General features: G+C 42.0%; 1 protein-coding gene across 4 annotated transcripts in view; it reads left to right on the plus strand.

The window, feature by feature from the left end:
• The window catches only part of LOC122559054 (uncharacterized), a 174,684-nt gene that overhangs the window by 138,675 nt on the left and 15,388 nt on the right, over positions 1-20,621 (plus strand). For all 4 annotated transcript variants that reach the window (XM_043708275.2, XM_043708265.2, XM_087999781.1 and 1 more), the window contains 6 exons: positions 1,993-2,071; positions 7,022-7,136; positions 11,356-11,436; positions 13,747-13,911; positions 15,362-15,499; positions 19,666-19,748. In XM_043708275.2, the coding sequence (XP_043564210.2) occupies positions 1,993-2,071; positions 7,022-7,136; positions 11,356-11,436; positions 13,747-13,911; positions 15,362-15,499; positions 19,666-19,748 (661 nt within the window). The remainder of the gene's footprint in view (positions 1-1,992; positions 2,072-7,021; positions 7,137-11,355; positions 11,437-13,746; positions 13,912-15,361; positions 15,500-19,665; positions 19,749-20,621) is intronic.

Consider the following 20,621-nt stretch of genomic DNA (forward strand, 5'->3'; position numbering starts at 1 on the left):
TAACTCATCATCTTTGTTTTCAATTGTTGCATTAATTTTACTTCATTCTGTCTTGGCAATCTCTTCTAGTCTTATACACCCCTCACACCTTTGCTCGACTCATTTCTATGTGACCACCCTCCCTTTTGCCCAAACATTGGAGTCCTTGAGATTCAGCACATTAGCTTGCTGTCTCTCCATGCTGTCTGACCCACTGTGATCTCCAGCATTTGTTGTTCTCATTGGAATGTTCTACCGCACTGACTGAGTTCCATTCTCACTTTATATTTCTGATATCCTCTAAAAATGTAACCCACTTTTTCAATCACCACTGAATGACAACCAAATTTTAACGTCGAGGGAAGACGGGTGACATGGTGGTAAAGACAGTAAATTAGTAATCCAGAAGCCCAGGCTCATTTTCTAAGGACATGTGTTTGAATTTCACCAAACCCCTCTGATAGCATCTTACAAACACATGACCTTTACCACCTAGAAAATGAAGGGCAGCAAGTGAACAGGAACACCTCTATCTGCAACTTGCTTTCCAAACTGAACTCCATCTGGATTTGGAACCTACGTTGCCACTTCATCCCAGTCACTGCAACCACCCCCCCCCCCCCCCCCCCCCCTCCCCCCCAATATACCATCCAATTGTGGTTATATTGTCAGTTCTTCACTGTCACTGGGTCAAAATTCTGGACCCCCTTTTTTAATACACCCCTCCTGAAGAAGGGCTTATGCCCGAAACGTCGATTCTCCTGTTCCTTGGATGCTGCCTGACATGCTGCGCTTTTCCAGCAACACATTTTCAGCTCTGATCTCCTGCATCTGCAGTCCTCACTTTCTCCCCTTTTTTAATAGCACTGCAGGTATCCCTACAACTGAAGGCACACTGCAGATCTACCAAACCTCTTTCAAGGCAATTAAGGATGGAAAAAATTAAGGTTGGCCAAGCCACTGATGACCACATTCTATGAACAAGTTTAAACAATAAGACTCAGGAAAATATGATTTGTCTGGTAATTGGCCTTAATGAAAGATGAACGAACTAACTTTTTGTTGAAATGATTTCTGATGAACCCAAACATTTGGGAAATGTCTAGTTAAGGATGCTGTGAAACTTGAAAGGGTTCAAAAAAGATTTGCAAGGATTTTGCCAGGGTTGGAGGGTTTGAGTTATAGGGAAAGGCTGAATAGGTTGGGGCTGTTTTCCCTGGAGTGTCAGAGACTGAGGGTGACCATATAGAGGTTTATAAAATCATGAGGAGCATGGAAAGGGTAAGTGGACAAAGTCTTTTCTCTGGTGTGGGGGAGTCCAAAACTGGAGGGCATAAGTTTAGGGTTAGAGGGGAAAGATATAAACGGGACCTATAAAAGAGATGTTTCTGGTGTGTGTATGGAATGAGCTGCCAGTGATAGGAGTGGAGACTGGTACAATTACAGCATTTAAAAGGCATTGGGATTGATAAATGAATAGGAAGCGTTTGGAAGGGTGTGGGCCAAGGTCTGGCAGATGGGATCTCTATGTAGCTTTAAATAATGAGGTAGCTTGAAGGCACTAGTATCCTATGAATAAAGCCAATAGAAAAGGAGCTGATCATGGGAAGTGATGTTTCATTTGTTGATGAGATCAGTATTTCATTACAAATGCAAAACAGCTAGCGAGGGCTGGATAGTGGAATTGGATAATTAGTCCAAAGTTGCCTTTTATTAGCTTTGAGAATAGGGGAACTATTTCTGTCATGCAAACAGAAATTGTAGCCATGCTTCTGGTTATTGGTGGCTACCTCATGCTATTGAATTAGCCAAGTGAGCTAACCGCGCTCTCTCTAAAGTTTACTCAAGTGTTAGTCTTCATTGGGATAGTTTAGGGGGACGAGCTGAGAATAGTTCACAGGTCAGCGCAACATCGAGGGCCGAAGGGCCTGTTCTGCGCTGTATTGTTCTATGTTCTATTATTCAGGCTTCCTCTTTCATGTTTTCTTAATGTGATCATATTGTTCCTTACAGACCTGTTCGATGCATAATGGACCTGAGCACCAACATGAAAGCAGTTGGCAAACGCCATAGTTATATTTTCAAATACAAGGTCAGAGTTCAAAAATCACAGATGGCTTTTCCTTGTACCAACTTTGCTATCAACAAGAATAATGTAATGATGTATAAACAACTGATTAAAAAGGGGAGGCGATGGCCTACTTGTAGACTATCAATCCAGAGAATCAGATCCTGGGGACTTGGGTTCGAATTCTAGGGACCTAGGTTCGAATCCTGTCATGGCAGATGATAAAATTTGAATTAAGTTTAAAAATAAATTTGTAATTAAGAGTGTAATAGTAACCATCAAACCATTATTCTGTGGGGAAGGATATCTCCTGCCCTTACTTGGTCTGGCCTGCATGTGATCGCATACCCACAGCAATGTGGTTGATGCTTAACAATTAAGGGCTGGGCAATAAATGCTGCCCTGGCCAGTGAAGCCACATCCCGTGAATGAATTTTTTTTTAAAATCTATGTGTTGAAGAGTACTTCAATGTTAGAAGGACTAACCTGTTTAACTTTTTAGAATATATGTTTCTCCAATGAAATACTTGCAGCAAATAACAACATACTCAAATATTGAGCTTTCACAGTCTTTGTGGTAGAAAATTCCGAATGTTTACAATCCTCTGAGTTAAAGAAAAACTCCTTGTCTCAGATCAGGGTGGCATCTCTCTTACTTTTGAATCATGCATTCTGTTTATAGACACTTCAATGCATCTACCCTGTCTATTCCTTAAAAAAATTTGTAAGTTTCAGTGAGACCACCTTCTTCAAAACTTTAGAGAATCCAGAACCTGTTTGCCCCATGTCCTTTCACAAGAAGATGTCTCGATCCTGGGAACAAGTCTAGTGTACCTTCATTGCACTCCCTGTATGACATTGACATCTTTCCTAAGACAAGGAGGCTATCTGCACACAGTACTCTAGGTACAGTATAATCATTCAAAGTTTGTGAGAAGATTTGTAGCTCGGGTGCTCGTTGTTGTGGTTCTGTTCGCCGAGCTGGGAATTTGTGTTGTAGACGTTTCGTCCCCTGTCTAGGTGACATCCTCAGTGCTTGGGAGCCTCCTGTAAAGCGCTTCTGTGTTGTTTCCTCCGGCATTTATAGTGGTTTGTCTCTGGCACTTCCGGTTGTCCGTTCCAGCTGTCCGCTGCAGTGGCCGGTATATTGGGTCCAGGTCGATGTGTTTGTTGATAGAATCTGCGGATGAGTGCCATGCCTCTCGGAATTCCCTGGCTTTCGTAGTTCAGGACTTGGTCTGTGTGTGTGGCTTTCCTGTATACCTTTGGGCTGAATTCTCCGTTCGGTGTTCTCTGTACCATCACGTCTAAAATGGGAGAAAGCAACCACCCCAACACACACAAAAGAAGTTGCATCAAGACACTGTTCAAAAGGGCCACAACACACTGCAGTACACCAGAATTGCAAAAAGAGGAAGAAGAACACCTCTACAATGTATTCACCAAAAATGAATATCCCCGCAATTTCATCAACAGATGCCTAAGGGAAAGACAACGGAATGAGGACATTACACAACCCAAAGGACTAGCCGCGTTACCATACATCAAGAACATTTCTGGACCGACAGCCAGACTACTATGACCATTAAGACTCATAACAGCTCACAAACCAACAGCCACTCTCAAACAACAACTCACCAGGACAAAGGACCCGATACCCAGGATGAGCAAAACCAACATAGTGTACAAAATCCCATGCAAGGACTGCACAAAACACTACATAGGACAAACAGGAAGACAGCTAACGATCCGTATCCATGAACACCAACTAGCCACGAAACGACACGACCAGCTATCCTTAGTAGCCACACGGAAAGATGACAAGCAACTTGAGTTCGACTGGGACAACACTACTATTATAGGACAAGCCAAACAGAGAACAGCCAGGGAATCCCTAGAGGCATGGCACTCATCCACAGATTCTATCAACAAACACATCGACCTGGACCCAATATACCGGCCACTGCAGCGGACATCTGGAACTGACAACCGGAAGCGGCAGAGACAAACCGCTATAAATGCCGGAGGAAACTCCACAGAAGCACTTCACAGGAGGCTCCCAAGCACTGAGGATGGCACCTAGGCAGGGGACGAAACGTCTGCAACACAAATTCCCAGCTCGGCGAACAGAACCACAACACAGTCTAATCATTTTCCCATACAACTGAAGCATGTGGTCTCTACTCTGGTACTCAAATCCCCTCATAATAAACGCTAACATTTCATTCAGCACAAAAAGCAAAGAATTGCAGATGCTGGAAATCAAAAATGAAAAATGATGTACATAAGAAGGATCACTGGACCTGAAATCCTAACTCTGCCTTCTCTCCACAGATGCTACCAGAGCTGTTTTTATTTCTAACATTTCATTAGCCTTCCCTAACATCTTGGTGCATCTGCTTATCAGCCTTCAGTGACTTATTGACATGTCCCTTTGCACATCTCAATTCCTAACCTCTTAATATTTAAGAAATAGTCTTCAAATCTGTTTCTGTTAGCCAAGTGGATAACCTTACATTGTTCCACATATTCCATTGGCAATATTCTTGCCTATTCACGAAGCCTGTCCAAATCCTCCGGAAGCCATTCTACATCATTCTCACATCACACAGTCTCAATAAGCTTTGGTATCATCTGCAAGTTTGGAAATATTACATTTGATCCCGACCTTCAAATTATTGATATATATTCTGAGCAGCTGGGGCCAATTTTTGATCCTTGCGTTACCCCAATAGTTGCAGCCTTTATTCCTTCCCTCTGTTTTCCGCCCGTTAGCCAATCCTTATTCCATGCCAGTACATTACCTCTAATCCCATGTGCTTTAATTTTGCTCACCAAAGTTCTGTGGGGGACTTAATCAATGGGTTCTGAAAATTGAAATGTACTACATCCATCAGCTCATCTTTTGCAGCTTTGTTAGTAAGATCTTCAAAAAAAAACTCGAAGTCAAATACGATTTCCCATTCACTATGCCCAATCATCCAAGGATATGTTTGTCCCCTCCTATATTAAAGATTCCAGATTTTTTTTTCTTGTAATGATAAAAGATTGACAGGTCTGTAGTTCCTTGTTTTCTCTCTCATTCCCATCTTAAATAGGGAGTGACATTTGCTCCTTTCCAATCCATGGGAATCATTCCCAAATCTATAGAATTTTGAGAGATAATCACCAATGCATGAACTAGTTCTATAGCCAATTATTTTAACACCTTAGGATGCAAGCCATCAGGTCCTGAAGATTTATCAACTTTAATTTTTCCAGTTAGAATCTTCTTACTAACTCTATTTCCCTTAAATTCCTCATTCTCCCTATCCACTTAGATCTGCAGTTCTAGGAGATTTATTTTGTCTTCCTCAATGAAAGTTGACACAAAATAATAATTTAGCTTCTTTGCCGTTTCCCTGTTCCCTGTTATAAATTCTCCTCACCATGCCTGCAATGGACCCACATTTGTTATAGCCAAACATTACTTTTTGACATAACTATAGAAACTTTTGCGGTCAGCTTTTTAAAATGATTTTTGTTATACTACATCCACATTCCATTCTCCCTTTCCTTATTAATTTCTTGATCCCCCTTTGCTGTATTCTAAAAACCTCACAATCCTCAATAGTATTGCAATTTCTGGTAACTTTATAGGCTGTTTTTATGGGCAGCAAGGTGGCACAGTGGTTAGCACTGCTGCCTCACAGCACCAGAGACCCGGGTTCAATTCCCACCTCAGGCGACTGACTGTGTGGAGTTTGCACATTCTCCCCGTGTCTACGTGGGTTTCCTCCAGGTGCTCCGGTTTCCTCCCACAGTCCAAAGATGTGCAGGTTAGGTGAATTGGCCATGCTAAATTGCCCGTAGTGTTAGGTAAGGGGTAAATGTAGGGGTATGGGTGGATTGCGCTTCGGCGGGGCGGTGTGGACTTGTTGGGCCAAAGGGCCTGTTTCCACACTGTAAGTAATCTAATCTAATCTAATAACCTTAGACAATCCTGAACTTCCTGAACAGTTGACTGACTTGAGTTTTTGTGCCTTGAAATAAGCTTCTGTTGATCATGTAACAGTTACTTAAAGACAGTCCATCACTTGTGTACAGTCATGCCTTCTAACGTATTTTCCCAATCCACCTTAGCCTTCCAGTTTATACCCCATGCCTTCATAATTTCCCTTATTCGCATTTAACACTTTGCTTCAGAATAAACTAGCTCATGTTCAAATATCAAAAATTTTATCATACTGCGGTCACTCATCCTTAAACATTCTTTTGCAACAAAATTGTTGACTAGCCCTTTTTCATTGCACAGTACTGGATCAAATTTCATAGAATCTCTACAGTGCAAAAGAGGTCATTCTGCCCATAGAGTCTGCACCAACCTTCCAAAGAGCAGTCTACCCAAATCCCTGTAACCCCAGATTCACTATGGCTAGTCCACCTAGCCTGCACATCTCTTGACACTACAGGACACTGTGGCATGGCCAGCCCACCCCACCAGCACATCTTTGGACTGTGGGAGGAAACTGAAACACCCGATGGAAATGCGTGCTGACACGGGGAGAACATGCAAACTGCACATAGTCACCTACGGCTAGAATCAAACATGGATTCCTGGTGCTGTGAGGCAATGGTGTTCACCACTGAGTCACCATGTTGTCCTTATATAACATGTCTTCTGACTGGCTCCTCAAGTTCCAAGTAATTTCTTTCTACTGTTAGTCATATCTTCAGTTCGGTGTGCCAATGTTTTTTTCGCTCTCTTCATTGCTTATAAACACCGAATACATGGTTTTGTGGCCCACGTAACAAATTTGTTATATTTCTTTTCAACATTGTGTATATAATGCTCCAAAGCATGTAATCATTAATTGAGGTCCATAACTGGACACCTCTTGCCAAGTAGCTGAGTAGACCAGTCAGGCAGCTGTGAATCTGTCACAACAAATGGTGGTTTTAACAAAAGTGAATATTTCTATTGTTTTGTTCCAGGTGGGGTTTAATGAAGATGGTAAACTAAATGGTATTATCATTACTTACTATGCTGACAATGGATGTAGCCCGAATGATAATGAGGTTGGAGAATCCCTCGTATTTTCTGATAATGGTAAAGTATCTCAGCTAGGAGTGCAATGTCATAACATGATCAACTTTTCAGGCTTGATTTGCAGCTGTTGATTTCTTGAGTACCTTAATCTAAGTCAAAGCTCAGCTTTTGAGCACCCAAGCCTGTCATCTAGTTCATCTGCAAGGTGAGGAATTAGCATACAATAATAATGTTAATTAGCAATGTCAAAACAGCATTTGTCTTAAGAATTATAAATATAATTAATGTAATGTTTAAAAAGTGTTAAAATTGTGAGTTAATGTAGCGGTCTTGTAGAAAATAAGTTTGGAGTACTAATAATGGGAATGAAGAGATGTTAAGTGAATTGAACAAATACTTTGCAATGGTCTTCACTGTAGATGTTGCCAGTAAGATCCCATAGGAGTGATACATCAGATTATGGAAGGAATTGAGGAACTCATGAAAGTTACCAAAGAACTACAGAATAAATTATTGGAGATTTGGGCTGATAAGTGCTTGGGACCTAATGCAGTTTATCCTAAGGTCATAAAAGATGTGGTTAATGAGATTGTTGATGCATTTATCTTTAGTTTTGGTTCAGGGAAGATTCCGTTACATTGGATAGTAGCAAATTAAACTGTTTATTCAAAAAAGAAGGGAATCAGAGAGCGCTAAAATACAGGCCAGTTAGCTTAACATCTGTCATAGGTCCATAAACATGTGTCCTAGACACAACCATCTTCAGCTTCTTTATCAATGACCTTTCCTCTATCACAAAGTCAGAAGTGAGAATATTCACCAGTCATCACGCAATGTTCAATACCTTCACAACTTGTCAGATACTGAAGCAGTCCGTATCCAAGTGCAGCAATGCCTGGATAATGCCAGGGTATGGCTGAAAAATAGCAGGAAACGTTTGCACCACAGATTGCAGGTAATTACCCTCTCCAATATGAGAAAATCTAACCACTGCCCCCTTATGTTTGATGGCATTACCATCACTTGATATTTTGAGGGTTACCATTAACCAGAAACTGAACTGGACTAGACATATGAATATTGCAGTCAAAACAGTAGGTTGAAGGCTAGGAATCTAGCAAGTAATTTATACCTCCTGACTTCCCAAATCCTCTCTACTATTTATGTGTCATACGTCAGGAGTATGATGGAATTATCTACCCTTGTGTGGATGAGTGCGGCTTCAGCAACACTCCAGCTTGACACCATCCAGGACACATTAGTCCACTTGATTGGCACTACGTCAAAACTACCCACTTCCTGTACCACCTGCACTCAATAGCAGCAGTATGTATCATCTATAAGATGCATTGTAGAAATTCGCCAACATTCCTTTGACAGCTCCTTACAGACTCCATGACCACTTCCACCTAGAAGGACAAAGGTAGCAAAATACCACCACCTGCAAGTTCCCCTCTAAGCCTCTCATCATTCTGACTTGGAATTGTCTTATGGTTCTTACAGGGCCATTGTATCAACATCCTGGAACTCCCTCCCTAATGGCATTGTGGATCTACAGTGCACCAACTAGCCAGCTCGACACCACCTTCACAATGATAACTGTGGATGGCAATAAATGTTGGCTCAGACATCAATGGTCACATCCCATGAGAGAATATAGATACAAAAAAACTTTTATAAAAATTAAAATATTGGGAAATTATTAGAAGAGGCATATAGATAGGTTATGTGAGTATGCAAAGCCCTGGCAAGTAGAATATGATATGGGAGAACAAAAAAAAACATATTATCTCATTGGAGAGAGATTGCAGAGCTCTGAGATGTAGATGGACCTGAGTGCTCTAGTGCATGAATCCCAAAAGACTATTGTGAGGGTACAGTAAATAATTAGAAAAGCTAATAGAATGTAATCAGTTATTGCGAGTAGAATTGAATAAAAATGTTGGTATGTTATGCTTCAGTTATACAAGGCAGTGGTAAGACCATATCTGGAATACTATGCACAGCATTGGTCAACTTAAAGAAGAATTTAAATGCATTTGAAGCAGTTCACAGAGGGTTTCCAAGACTAATGACTGGAAAGGGTTGCTTGTCTTATGAGGAAAGGCTAGAAAGGATAGTCTTGTGTCCACCAGATATTAGAGAAGTAAATAGTGAGTCGATTGAAACATACAGGACACGAAAAGGATATTTCCTCCAATCTGGGTATCAAGAACTAGGGGTCACTAGCCATATGAATATTACAGCTATAAGGGCAGGTTGGAGGCTTGGAATCCCAGAGCAAGTAATTCACCTACTGGCTTCCAAAAGCATCTCCACTGTCTGTAGGCACAAGTCAAGAGTATGATGGAATTCTCTACCGTTACCTGAATGGATGCAGCTCTAGCAACGCTCAAGGTTGACATCATCCATAATGAGGAGAAAGTGAGATCTGCAGATGCTGGAGATCAGAGCTGAAAATGTGTTGCTGGAAAAGCGCAGCAGGTCAGGCAGCATCCAGGGAACAGGAGAATCGACGTTTCGGGCATTAGCCCTTCTTCAGGAAGGGCTAATGCCCGAAACGTCGATTCTCCTGTTCCCTGGATGCTGCCTGACCTGCTGCGCTTTTCCAGCAACACATTTTCAGCCATCATCCATAATGAAGCAGCCCACTAGATTGGCAATCAGGGGTTGCCATTTCAAACTGATGGGCTGCCATTTTCTTCCTCTCAGAGAGAGATGTGAAACCTTGGAATTCCCATCTTGAAGAGGTGGTGGAAGCAGAGTCCTGAAATATTTTTTGATGTAGATAATGTGAGTGTTTTGTTAAGCAAAGGTCTAAATAGTTATCAAGGGAGGCTGGTGCGCATTTGAGGTTACAATCAGATCTTACTAATGATGGAGCAGGCTTGAAGGGCTGAATGGCCTACTTCTCTTTCTTTGTATGTTCACATAATGATGGATAGACGAAGGTTGATTAGAACCGATAATAAATAACATCCCATGACAAAAATTGACCTTTATTAATAAAGAACTAAACGTAGTTGACAAGTTCTCCAACCAGAAATACATTTCTACTCAGTCTTAAGTTGTGGCATTGAACTTCAATAGTATAGACGTTGCAGGTGCTGACACATTTAAATTACCCTCTCCCTACATTTGTACATAAAATTAAGTAAACCATGAAAATACCCCATTTATTATAGTCAGTTTAAGCTTTGCTATGTCTATAACTAAAACTAAAATAAGCCTCCTGTTGCATTTAAAGCATCAAAGAAATTTTAAAAGCATGAACAATAAGTTATAGAGTCATAGAGATGCACAGCATGGAAACAGACCCTTCGGTCCAACCTGTCCATACCGACCAGATATCCCAACCCAATCTAGCCCCACCTGCCAGCACCCGGCCCATATCCCTCCAAACCCTTCCTATTCATATACCCATCCAAATGTCTCTTAAATGCTGCAATTGTACCAGCCTCCACCACATCCTCTGGCAGCTCATTCCATACACGTACCACCCTCTGTGTGAAAAGGTTGCCCCTTAGGTCTCTTTTATATCTTTCCCCTCTCACCCTAAACCTATGCCCTCTAGTTCTGGACTCCCTGACCCCAGGAAAAAGACTTTGCCTACTTATCCTATCCATGCCCCTCAATTTTGTAAACCTCTATAAAGTCACCGCTCAGCCTCTGACGCTCCAGAGAAAACAGCCTTCTCCAACCCTGGCAACATCCTTGTAAATCTTTTCTGAACCCTTTCAAATTCACAACATCTTTCCGATAGGAAGGAGACCAGAATTGCACACAATATTCCAACAGTGACCTAACCAATGTCCTGTACAGAAACAACATGACCTCCCAACTCCTGTACTCAATACTCTGACCAATAAAATCAAGCATACCAAACACCTTCTTCACTATCCTATCTATCTGCGACTCCACTTTCAAGGAGCTATGAACCTGCACTCCAAGGTCTCTTTGTTCAGCAACACCCCCAGGACCTTACCACTAAGTGTATAAGTCCTGCTAAGATTTGCTTTCCCAAAATGCAGCACCTCGCATTTATCTGAATTAAAAGCCATCTGTCACTTCTCAGCCCATTGGCCCATCTGGTCAAGATCCTGTTGTAATCTGAGGTAACCCTCTTCGCTGTCCACGACACCTCCAATTTTGGTGTCATCTGCAAACTTACTAACTGTACCTCTTATTGTTGTTTAGATTCTGATGCAGTTCAAGATGTGGCCATTGCTGTTTCTTTCTCCTCTCAGATCCATGGCCTGACCCCATGTTTATTTTGCAGTGTACAAATGTCAGAACTGGAAGCTGATCCCTGTTGCGCTTAAAACAAACCGAGCAGCTCACACATGGTGCAGAGCTCCAGGTAATCTCCAGAAAACCGCATTATTCCAGTTTGTGTTAGTGAATGGGGTTGGTTAGTTGAGTTGACTGGATGGTTGGATTGTGATGCAGAGTGATGCCAACAGTGCAGTTTCAATTCCTACATTAGCTGCTGTCTTCAGGAAGATCCCTCCTTCTCAGCCTCTCTGCTCACTTGAGGTATAATATCCTCAAGGTAAACCAGTCTCTCTCTCTCTCTCTCTCTCTCTCTCTCTCTCTGCCTAATAAAGAAGTAGTCCTATGGTCTGATAAGACTATGGCAACTTTAACTTTACTGAAAAGCTTAAAGACCCACAAACTGTGTTAAAGAAAGCAGCTCACTGAGGTCACAGTATCTGTTACACCCCAACCAATATATTCCAAGGCATGGGAATCAAAGTCGGACTGCCACTGTGTTCCTACTTCTTTCCTTCCTGGGACTGAGCTCCAGATTCTGACCAGCAACTCTAATCCTCGCTTTTTCAGAAGCATATTTGGAGTCAAACTATTGCCTTATTGTGCGAGATACTCAGGGAGAATATCGAAACAAGCCCCCTTTCTCACAGCAATACTTGCAGTATTCTGTGTCTTAAATATCCAGTAGTACAGCCAGCCAGGTTTATCTGTAAGTGTAGGGTTGGGGTGCAGTTGAACATAAAAACATAAGAAGTAGAAGCAGGAGTTAGACCATCACTCACCATAAAATCCTTAAAAGGTTGGGTAAGGAGTTAGGGTGCTTGGTAAGTAATGTCATGCTGAGGGTAAATTGGGGGCGACCACATCAGGTAACATGAAGGAAGGTCCTGGCTGGAGCGGAGCTGGGTTGGGGCGGTGGCAAGGAAGGTGAAAGGAGAGGATTTAGGTGATGTGGAGCTTGGAATTAGAATCTTCTCGCCTTTGGGGTGTCAGTTCAGGGTAATGGTTGTTGTCTATCAGGTGGGGAGTGTGTAAAGGGGTGGGGTAGATGTAGTTTGGGGATTGTTAGTAGCATGTTGGGGGATGGGTTACCCAGGAGGATTTTGAGCCTCTCACCCTTTCTGAGCAACTAGTGTCTCATCTAAAACAGATCCTTCCAAGTTCTCCAATCTACATGGATTCTTGCAGGTGGTTCCAGGCACAGAGACATTGCAAAATGGGATCTTCAATTCCCCAGGAAGTTCCTACAGCTGCATCTGGAATTCTACACAGTCCCAATGTGCAAATCCATTTGTGTTGCTCCAATGACAATCTAGTGCTCCGAATATCTGAGCTACACGTGGACGTCTGAATGATGATCACTTTGTCACTGAGAGAAGTGGAAAGTCCAAATCAAGATCCAGAGTGAATATGCATTTGTGGCTGTCTTCAGATTGTCCCATTGTGGGCAATAGTTGATGTCGCACAGGGCTCCTTACATTGGGGAGAACAAAACCAAATTGTAAGCAATGCTGTAAACTGACTTGTAATTTCTGACTAATGCAACCAGCAAAATCTTTGGGAAAAATTTCCCTTTGGTATCGTCCTACGTCACCTGAAGTGAAGTAATATCCTCAGATTACATAGAACATAGAACAGTACAGCACAGAACAGGCCCTTCAGCCCACGATGTTGTGCTGACCATTGATCCTCATGTATGCACCCTCAAATTTCTGTGACATTTAATAAATGTGGGATTGTGTTCTCCTGAAGGCAGCATTGATTTCAAAGGTGATGATCAGGTAGATTCTTGTTATAGCATCAACATTCTTGAAACTTGATGCTGCTCCAAAGACTGTCGTATTAATTCCTTGATCTAGCATTGAATGCCTACCCAAGCTAATTTTGATATTCATTATTGTGTCCAATATTGCAATCTACTATCAAATTTAAGCTGACAGCTAACAACAAATTGGGTTTCAGCAGTACCCACTGATAACCAATGTAACTTCATGGGTAAATGTAAAAGCAGCAGTTAGCTATGTTGTGTCAGTATGGACGAAATTGGAAATTAGAATTGAACTTCCCATGAAAGCTGAAAATGGAACCCAAGATGGAGATGAGAACTAACTAGGTCTTGTTAATGTCGTTGAGGGGAGTCTTTGTTACAGTCACTGAGGGAACGTCTTGTTATTGGAACACCACCTAGGCAGGACATTTCATCTTAAAGATCCCACCTATGATTATGCAGCACTGAAGCACCGTATATGTACAGTAACACTATATCAGCCAAATGACTGAATATCAGCCCAGATTACATACTTAACTCAGCAGTGTGATGTGACCATAATGTGTCTGAGGCTAGAGTTCCATCACCAAGCCAAGTTGACATACAAATATAAAATTCCTGCTTTTACAGGTTCAGTACCCAACATATTTGTCATTGAGACAATTCTTGAACATGTGGCCAAATTTCTGAACTTGGATCCAATCGCTGTAAAGCAGAAGAACTTGTATGTTCAAGGAGACATCACACCACTGGGCTTCAACCTGCCCTACTGCAGCATCTGGGATCTTTACTCAAGTGAGTCCGGTGCAAAGTTGGACAGATTCTCATTCTGTGATGACCTATTGTATTTGATAACAATAGCAGTGGATGTGAAATCCTCTATAGCTTTGCATCTATCCTTCTGACTACTGCATTGGCTTCTCTCAATGCTGAAGAAGTAATTGAACAATCTAAATGTAGTCACTGAATGTTAAGAATACTCAAAGAGCTCTTTTACAAATCTTACCAATGATTTGGTAGTCACATTCAAAGGTGGTATATACATCATTCTCTCTGTTTTGTGGGCATTACATATTGACACAATTATTAAGGTGGTTTAAATGTCTTATTTTTTATTGTCCTTTAGTTGTCCCAGTTGTGCCCACATAAGTTTATACTCACAAACCACAGGAAGAGATGATTGTGTTATGTAGGTCTGAGCTGCCTGCTGGTTTATGTTCATACATTCACCAAATTTATTAAGGAACCAAACATGTTTTTAGGAGCTTAAAGATGCCAGGCATCGGTGCAGAGAAAGTAGAGTTAACGTTTCAAATGCAGTGACCCTTCTTCAGAAGCAAACAGAAGAAGGGTCAATGGGCTCGAAATGTTAATACTGCTTTTGCTGTACAGATGCTGCAAGACCCTGCTGGGTTTCTCCTGCAATTTCTGTTTTTGTTCAGATTTCCAGAGTCTGCATTTCTTTTTTATTTTAGCATAACATGTCTCCTCCCCTTCACAGCCCATCTTCATTCATTCACAATCCTCCAAAGAAATCAGACTTGTGTGCTATAGCATTATCAAAAATAACATGACCAAACCTGAGAGCAGGCTATCTGCTCAATTTCTCAGCTGAAGAGCTGCAGAACTGACTGAAGCCAGATTGTTGAGGTGAGGAGTTAAAAGTAGAAATACTGGAAAATTGGGGATGACCTGAGATATGATTGTGACCATTATTCCAGTCTGTGGATTACCAACATTGTCCTGCCCTCTATGATCCACTGCAGGAGAAACTTCATTTCTCCATTCATCATCTCAGGATGTTGTTGAATGGATAATCAAACTCGACATCCCATGATAAGCTTCTTTCGTCATACAAAAGCAACAGTAGCAGTAGAATTAGTACAACAGTCAAGATGTCAAGTTAATGACTGCAGCAAAAGGAATTATTTTATAAACAGGGCAAATTGGATTGTGTGAAGTTGGTTTTACAAATTAGCGCACTCAACATGGGGCTTGTATGCTCAGGATACTAATCATAATGCGGAAGTTAGCACACTTCATGGCTCATCTGATTTTTATTTGTTTTTAGTGGTACTTACTAATGAATACACAAAGCATATGAAATGTAGATGATTCAGCTGTGATTGAATATTGTACATCCATGTCTATGTTATGCAAAAACACTAGGACAGCATTACTGTATTTTCCTATTGCACCTTTAATGAATTAGAGAATTAACCATTTTTATTGTCATTCTGAACAGCTCAGTTAGAAAAAGTGGATGTGGCTGGGCGACTGCAAGCAATTAAGAAATTCAATGCAGACAACAGGTGGAAGAAGAAAGGACTGGCAGTGGTTCCCCTCAAATACGGCCTGTATTGGTCTGAAAGCTATTACTTGTGTGAGTGCTGCTTGAAACACTGTGGTCCTGTAGCTGGTTTAGATTGCATAATTGAAATCATCAGGGGATTACATCACGGAGGAAGAATATCTCTATTGTTCTTTAAGAATGTTTGAACATCTATGAAATGTAATTATCTTAATTGCTATTTTAACTTACTCTGTAGGGCAGTGTATTTACTAAGAATGGTGCAAAGGTTGCACAATCAAGTCTCGTGTGACGAGAAAGAAACATTTGTATCTATATGGCTTGATGTTGGCTTCTTTAATTATCAGATTACATTTAAAAGCAGCTTCATCCACGATGATCATATCCCAGCTCAAAGGCTTTGAAATAATTAGTTGAGTTTAGCCCAAACTACTGGGGGAAAAAAGATTCCTTTTCAACTGTCACCTTCTCTCGCCTTCCCCCACTCCAGGGGCACTGTCTGTTCATTCCAGTCTGGCAGTTAGACACACCATTATTCTGTCATTCTGACAATCCGATCACTTAATCTGAACTATCAACATCCTTTCTCCCCTCGTACTCTAACACACTCCCCCCCCCTCAACTATTGCATAAATGCTGTCCCCTCCACACTTTCGCTTTGATAAAAAGCCACCTAGACTTCAAATATTAGCTTGCTGTCTCTCCATGGATGCTGCCTGACCTGCGGTGATCTCCAGCATTTTTTGTTTTCAGTTTAGCTTCCAGCATATTCAGTAATTTGCTCCTGTCACTTCCAGTCCTGACAAGCATGTTTACTCAGTTTTATACATTATCATGCTATGAATTATCTTAATTCAGCATAAATTAGTGTTAAATTGATAGTATGAGAATACACAAAGACTGGATTGCAACAGTAAGTGTTTTAATGCACTCAATACCTTGGCATTTAATCAGAATTATTGCAATTTAGTGTATTTTACTTAGGCTCAGGAGCTCCACCTACTGTAGATATCAACATATGTCACGAATCTGAAAAAAACAAACACAAACCTTCAGTCTTGAAATCTTGGAGAATCATTTTTAAAATGTATTTATTTGTTTAGTATTTAATTTAATGTTTACCCTAATTGTCAGTCATTCTACTGTTATTTTTATGGTGCTGTTTATTTGAAGTATAGCTAATCTTTTGAGTTCCTGCTATATTTTTGCAACTTGCACGAATACTAGTCCATACTTAAACTGAACAAACTGGGCACCAAAATACAAAAGGCTTTCCCTAAGGCTGGTGCTGCAATTCAGAATTGCTGCCTATTTTAGGTGTCAGTGAAGTTAAGATACTGGTTTCACCCAACCAGCAATGGTCAGCACTGCTGCTTCACAGGGCCAGGGAACAGGGCTCAATTCCAGCCTAACTTAGTTAAGGTGGGATGCTCTTTCAAAGTTCAATGCAGACTGAGTGCACCGATTGGCCTCTTTCTACCCTGTAGCGATTTTATGATTCCAGCATAAAATTACATATTCGCTTGTTCAATATTGGCAATTGCAGTTTATCTATTTCATTGTGAACAAAGAAAAGGTCTTCTGCTTTCTTAGTGCACTGGAATCCGTTAACCCACTTGCACTGACTTTGGCCAGGCTGTGCTATTAAGTGTAACAAACTGGACTAGGCTTTGAGGAGCTCACCTCCTGCTAACTTCAGAATGGGTATCATGTCAGATCTTTCACCGTAAATTGTGGTAATGTTCTGAACATAAGTTGCTGCTGCCAGTGGAATTCTTTGGAAGTCTTTACATGCACAAAGACACTGTAAATACACCGCAAGTTTAAACTTACAATGGGCAAAGTACAATGTCACCCTGCAAGTTCAAATTCACCCCACAAAATATATGTGTGCATGTGGGTCTTTGCCTGGGTTGGGGGTTGTGAGTGTGAGAAAGTGTATGTGTGTGTGCGTAGTGAGTGCAGAGTGTCTTAAGTCTGTGAGGGGGTGCGTGTGGGAGTGTGTGCGTCTGTAAGGGTGTGTGTGGGTGTCTGCGCATCTGTGTATATGTGTGTCCGTGTGTATGTGTGTATAGGAGTGCCTGTGTGTGTGAGAGTGTGTGTGTGTAGTGCAATGGTGGTCACCTGTAATGTGACATGAACCCAAGGTCCCGGTTGAGGCCCTCCCTATGGGTACCGAACTTAGCTATCAGCCTCTGCTTGGCCACTTTTCGCTGCTGCCTGTCCCGAAGTCTGCCTTGGAGGATGGTCATCCGAAGGTCCAAGGTCGAATGTCCTGAACCACTGAAGTGTTCCCCAACTGGAAGGGAACCCTGCCCATTCATCCGTTGTTGTAGCCTTTGCTCGGTTTCCCCAATGTACCATGCCTCAGGGCATCCTTGCCTGCAACGTATAAGATAGACAACATTGGCTGAGTCACATGAGTACCTGCCATGTACAAGGTGGGAGGTGTCCCCACACATAATGTTGGTATCTATGTCCACACTCTGATACGTCTTGCAGCGCCTACCGTGACAGGGTTGCATGGAATTGGCCTGAGAGCCGGGCAGCTTGCTACGAACAATGATCTGTTTGAGGTTTGGTGATTGTTTAAAGGCAAGTAGTGGAGGTGTGGGGAAGGTCTTGGTGAGATGCTCATCCTCATTGATAATGTGCTGCAGGTCACGAAGAACATGGCATAGTTTTTCAGCTCCTGGAAAATACTGAACAACGAACGGTACCCTGTTGGTTGCAGCACGTGTCTGTCTCCTGAGGAGGTCATTACGGTTCCTTGCTGTGGCACGTCGGAACTGGCGGTCAATGAGTTGAGCATCGGACCCCGTTCTTGTGAGGGCATCCCTGAGTACATCCAGGTGTCCGTCATGTTCCTCCTCATCTGAGCAGATCCGGAGTATGTGTAGGGCTTGTCCTTAGAGGATGGCTGTTTTAATATGTTTTGGGTGGAAGCTGGAGAAGTGTAGCATTGTGAGGTTGTCTGTGGGTTTGTGGTAGAGTGCGGTGCTGAGGTGTCCATCCTTGATGGAGGTGCAAGTGTTCAAGAATGAGACAGATAGTCGAGAGTAGTCCGTGGTGAGTTTGGTGGGATGAACCTTGTTGATGTCACTGTGTAGTTTTATCAGTGACTCCTCGCCATGGGTCCAGAGGAAGAAAATGTCGTCAAAGTACCTGGTGTACAATGTCGGTTGGAGATCCTGCATAGAGAAGAAGTCTTGTTCGAACTTATGCATAAAAATGTTGGCATTTTGGGAGGCAAATTTGGTCCCCATGGCTGTTCCGTGTGTGTCTGGATGAAGAACTGGTTGTCAAAGGTGAAGACGTTGTAACCAAGGATAAAACGGATGAGTTGTAGGATGGTGTTTGGAGACTGGCAGTTGTTGGTGTTGAGTACTGAGGCTGTTGCCGCGATGTCATCATTGTGGGGGATGCTGGTGTAGAGTGCGGAAACGTCCATTGTGATGAGGAATGTTCCCGGTTCGACTGGTCCATGGGTGCTGAGTTTCTGTAAAAAAATCCGTAGTGTCGCGACAGAAGCTGGGGATCCCCTGTACAATTGGTTTAAAGATGTCTTCAACATAACCGGAGAGATTCTCACACAGCGACGCTCCGAAAGCTAGTGTGCTTCCAATTAAACCTGTTGGACTATAACCTGGTGTTGTGTGATTTTTAACCCAGTGAAGGTCTTGAGACTGTCAAGAACTTACCTGAATACAGCAACTAATGTCATAAAAACAAGACCTGCCCTCCACTGAGCTCCTCTGTCCCTCCTCTGCTGTACTGCTTCTTTTCACTGGTGTTCCCTATGGGTCACTGTGCTGAAGCATTGTGGTTTCACCTGGACTGGAAATTCGGACTGTAAGTGCACAAGAAGGCAATCATGCAGAGATCTTCACAGGCAACCAGCAGGACATTGAACATCACCACTGATCAGAAGACTTGGCCTATTATCTTATGTGCAGTTATTTCTCTCCTCAGAATCTGCTAGTAAGAGGTAGAATCACATGAGATAAAGATGTCCTATGCATATTTTAGAAAATTCCAATAAACATTTGGCTCATATGTGATTATACCTAGCAATAATTTGAATGTTTGTTTGGAAGAAATATTTGTTTTCAATAGCACCGGGAACAATCCAGTCACCACCTGATTCTTTCTGCTGACACTTGTACCAATCAGGTAACACTGTACCTCGAAAGAGGTTTATCTGTCTGCATCACAAATTGTGATTTGTGTAATTTTAGGTACTGTTTCAATATTCGCCAGTGATGGTTCAGTCATGATTTCACAAGGTGGCATTGAGTCTGGTCAAGGCCTTGATACCAAGGTAAGCTTCACAATTTATGGTGTGACTCTCATTACACAGAGTTTTAGTTTTATGGTCCTTTTACTTGCTTCCTTCATTTTAATATCTTAATCCTGTTACATTCCCACTGTTCCCTTTTTTTATTCTACTCCCAGTGAAATCTTAATTACTTGACATTTTACACCCTGTAGGTACATTACAGAAGCTGTCAAAGCCAGTTCAGTAATACTTTGGGGACCATTTTGGACTAATCATTGCAAAGGGGTGAGAAACAGAAGAAAAATTCAGGAGGCTGAAATCCAGTGGAAGGATAATACTTTCAACTGCTTTCACTGTGTTGATAATAACATAATGGTTATGCATGAAATCTCCGTACAGAGTGTAAGGCTTAAAATAAAAAAGATTTGATTTAGCTATCGAAATGCTAATCCTCTAAGTCAGGAATGAAATAGATCAAAGCCTCATCCAGAAAACTTCTACAAGTGGATGCTGAAATATTGTCTGCTTGCTGGGTTCCAATTCAATGGCTGCTTACCTCAGGACTGAGTGATCTATGGCTCATTGCTAACATTTTTACCCAGGAGGTGTGTGTGAGGGAGAACCACTATCACCCACGCTGGATTTGCTTTTTTTGGGATTACTCTGTGGCACCTCTCCTGCCTATTGCTGGTTCAATACCAGAAATGTTGGGGTTACAGCCTTTACTGTGCATTAATAACCCACTTGAGGGGCTCAGTTAGCGCCTGGTTGGGAACAGCATTCACAAGCTATCCCCAGATTTAATTCACTGTGTCCTCAAGACAGGAAGTGGTGAGGTCCCCATCCACCTCTCCCTCCCCCCCGATTAAAAGTCCCCCATGTCAGCCAGTGGGGTGGGAGGTAATTAACAGGATG

Source organism: Chiloscyllium plagiosum, unplaced genomic scaffold (genome assembly GCF_037043375.1).
Source record: "Chiloscyllium plagiosum isolate Xiang-an unplaced genomic scaffold, Cpla_swu_hap1 HiC_scaffold_2, whole genome shotgun sequence".
Classification (NCBI taxonomy): Eukaryota; Metazoa; Chordata; class Chondrichthyes; order Orectolobiformes; family Hemiscylliidae; genus Chiloscyllium; species Chiloscyllium plagiosum.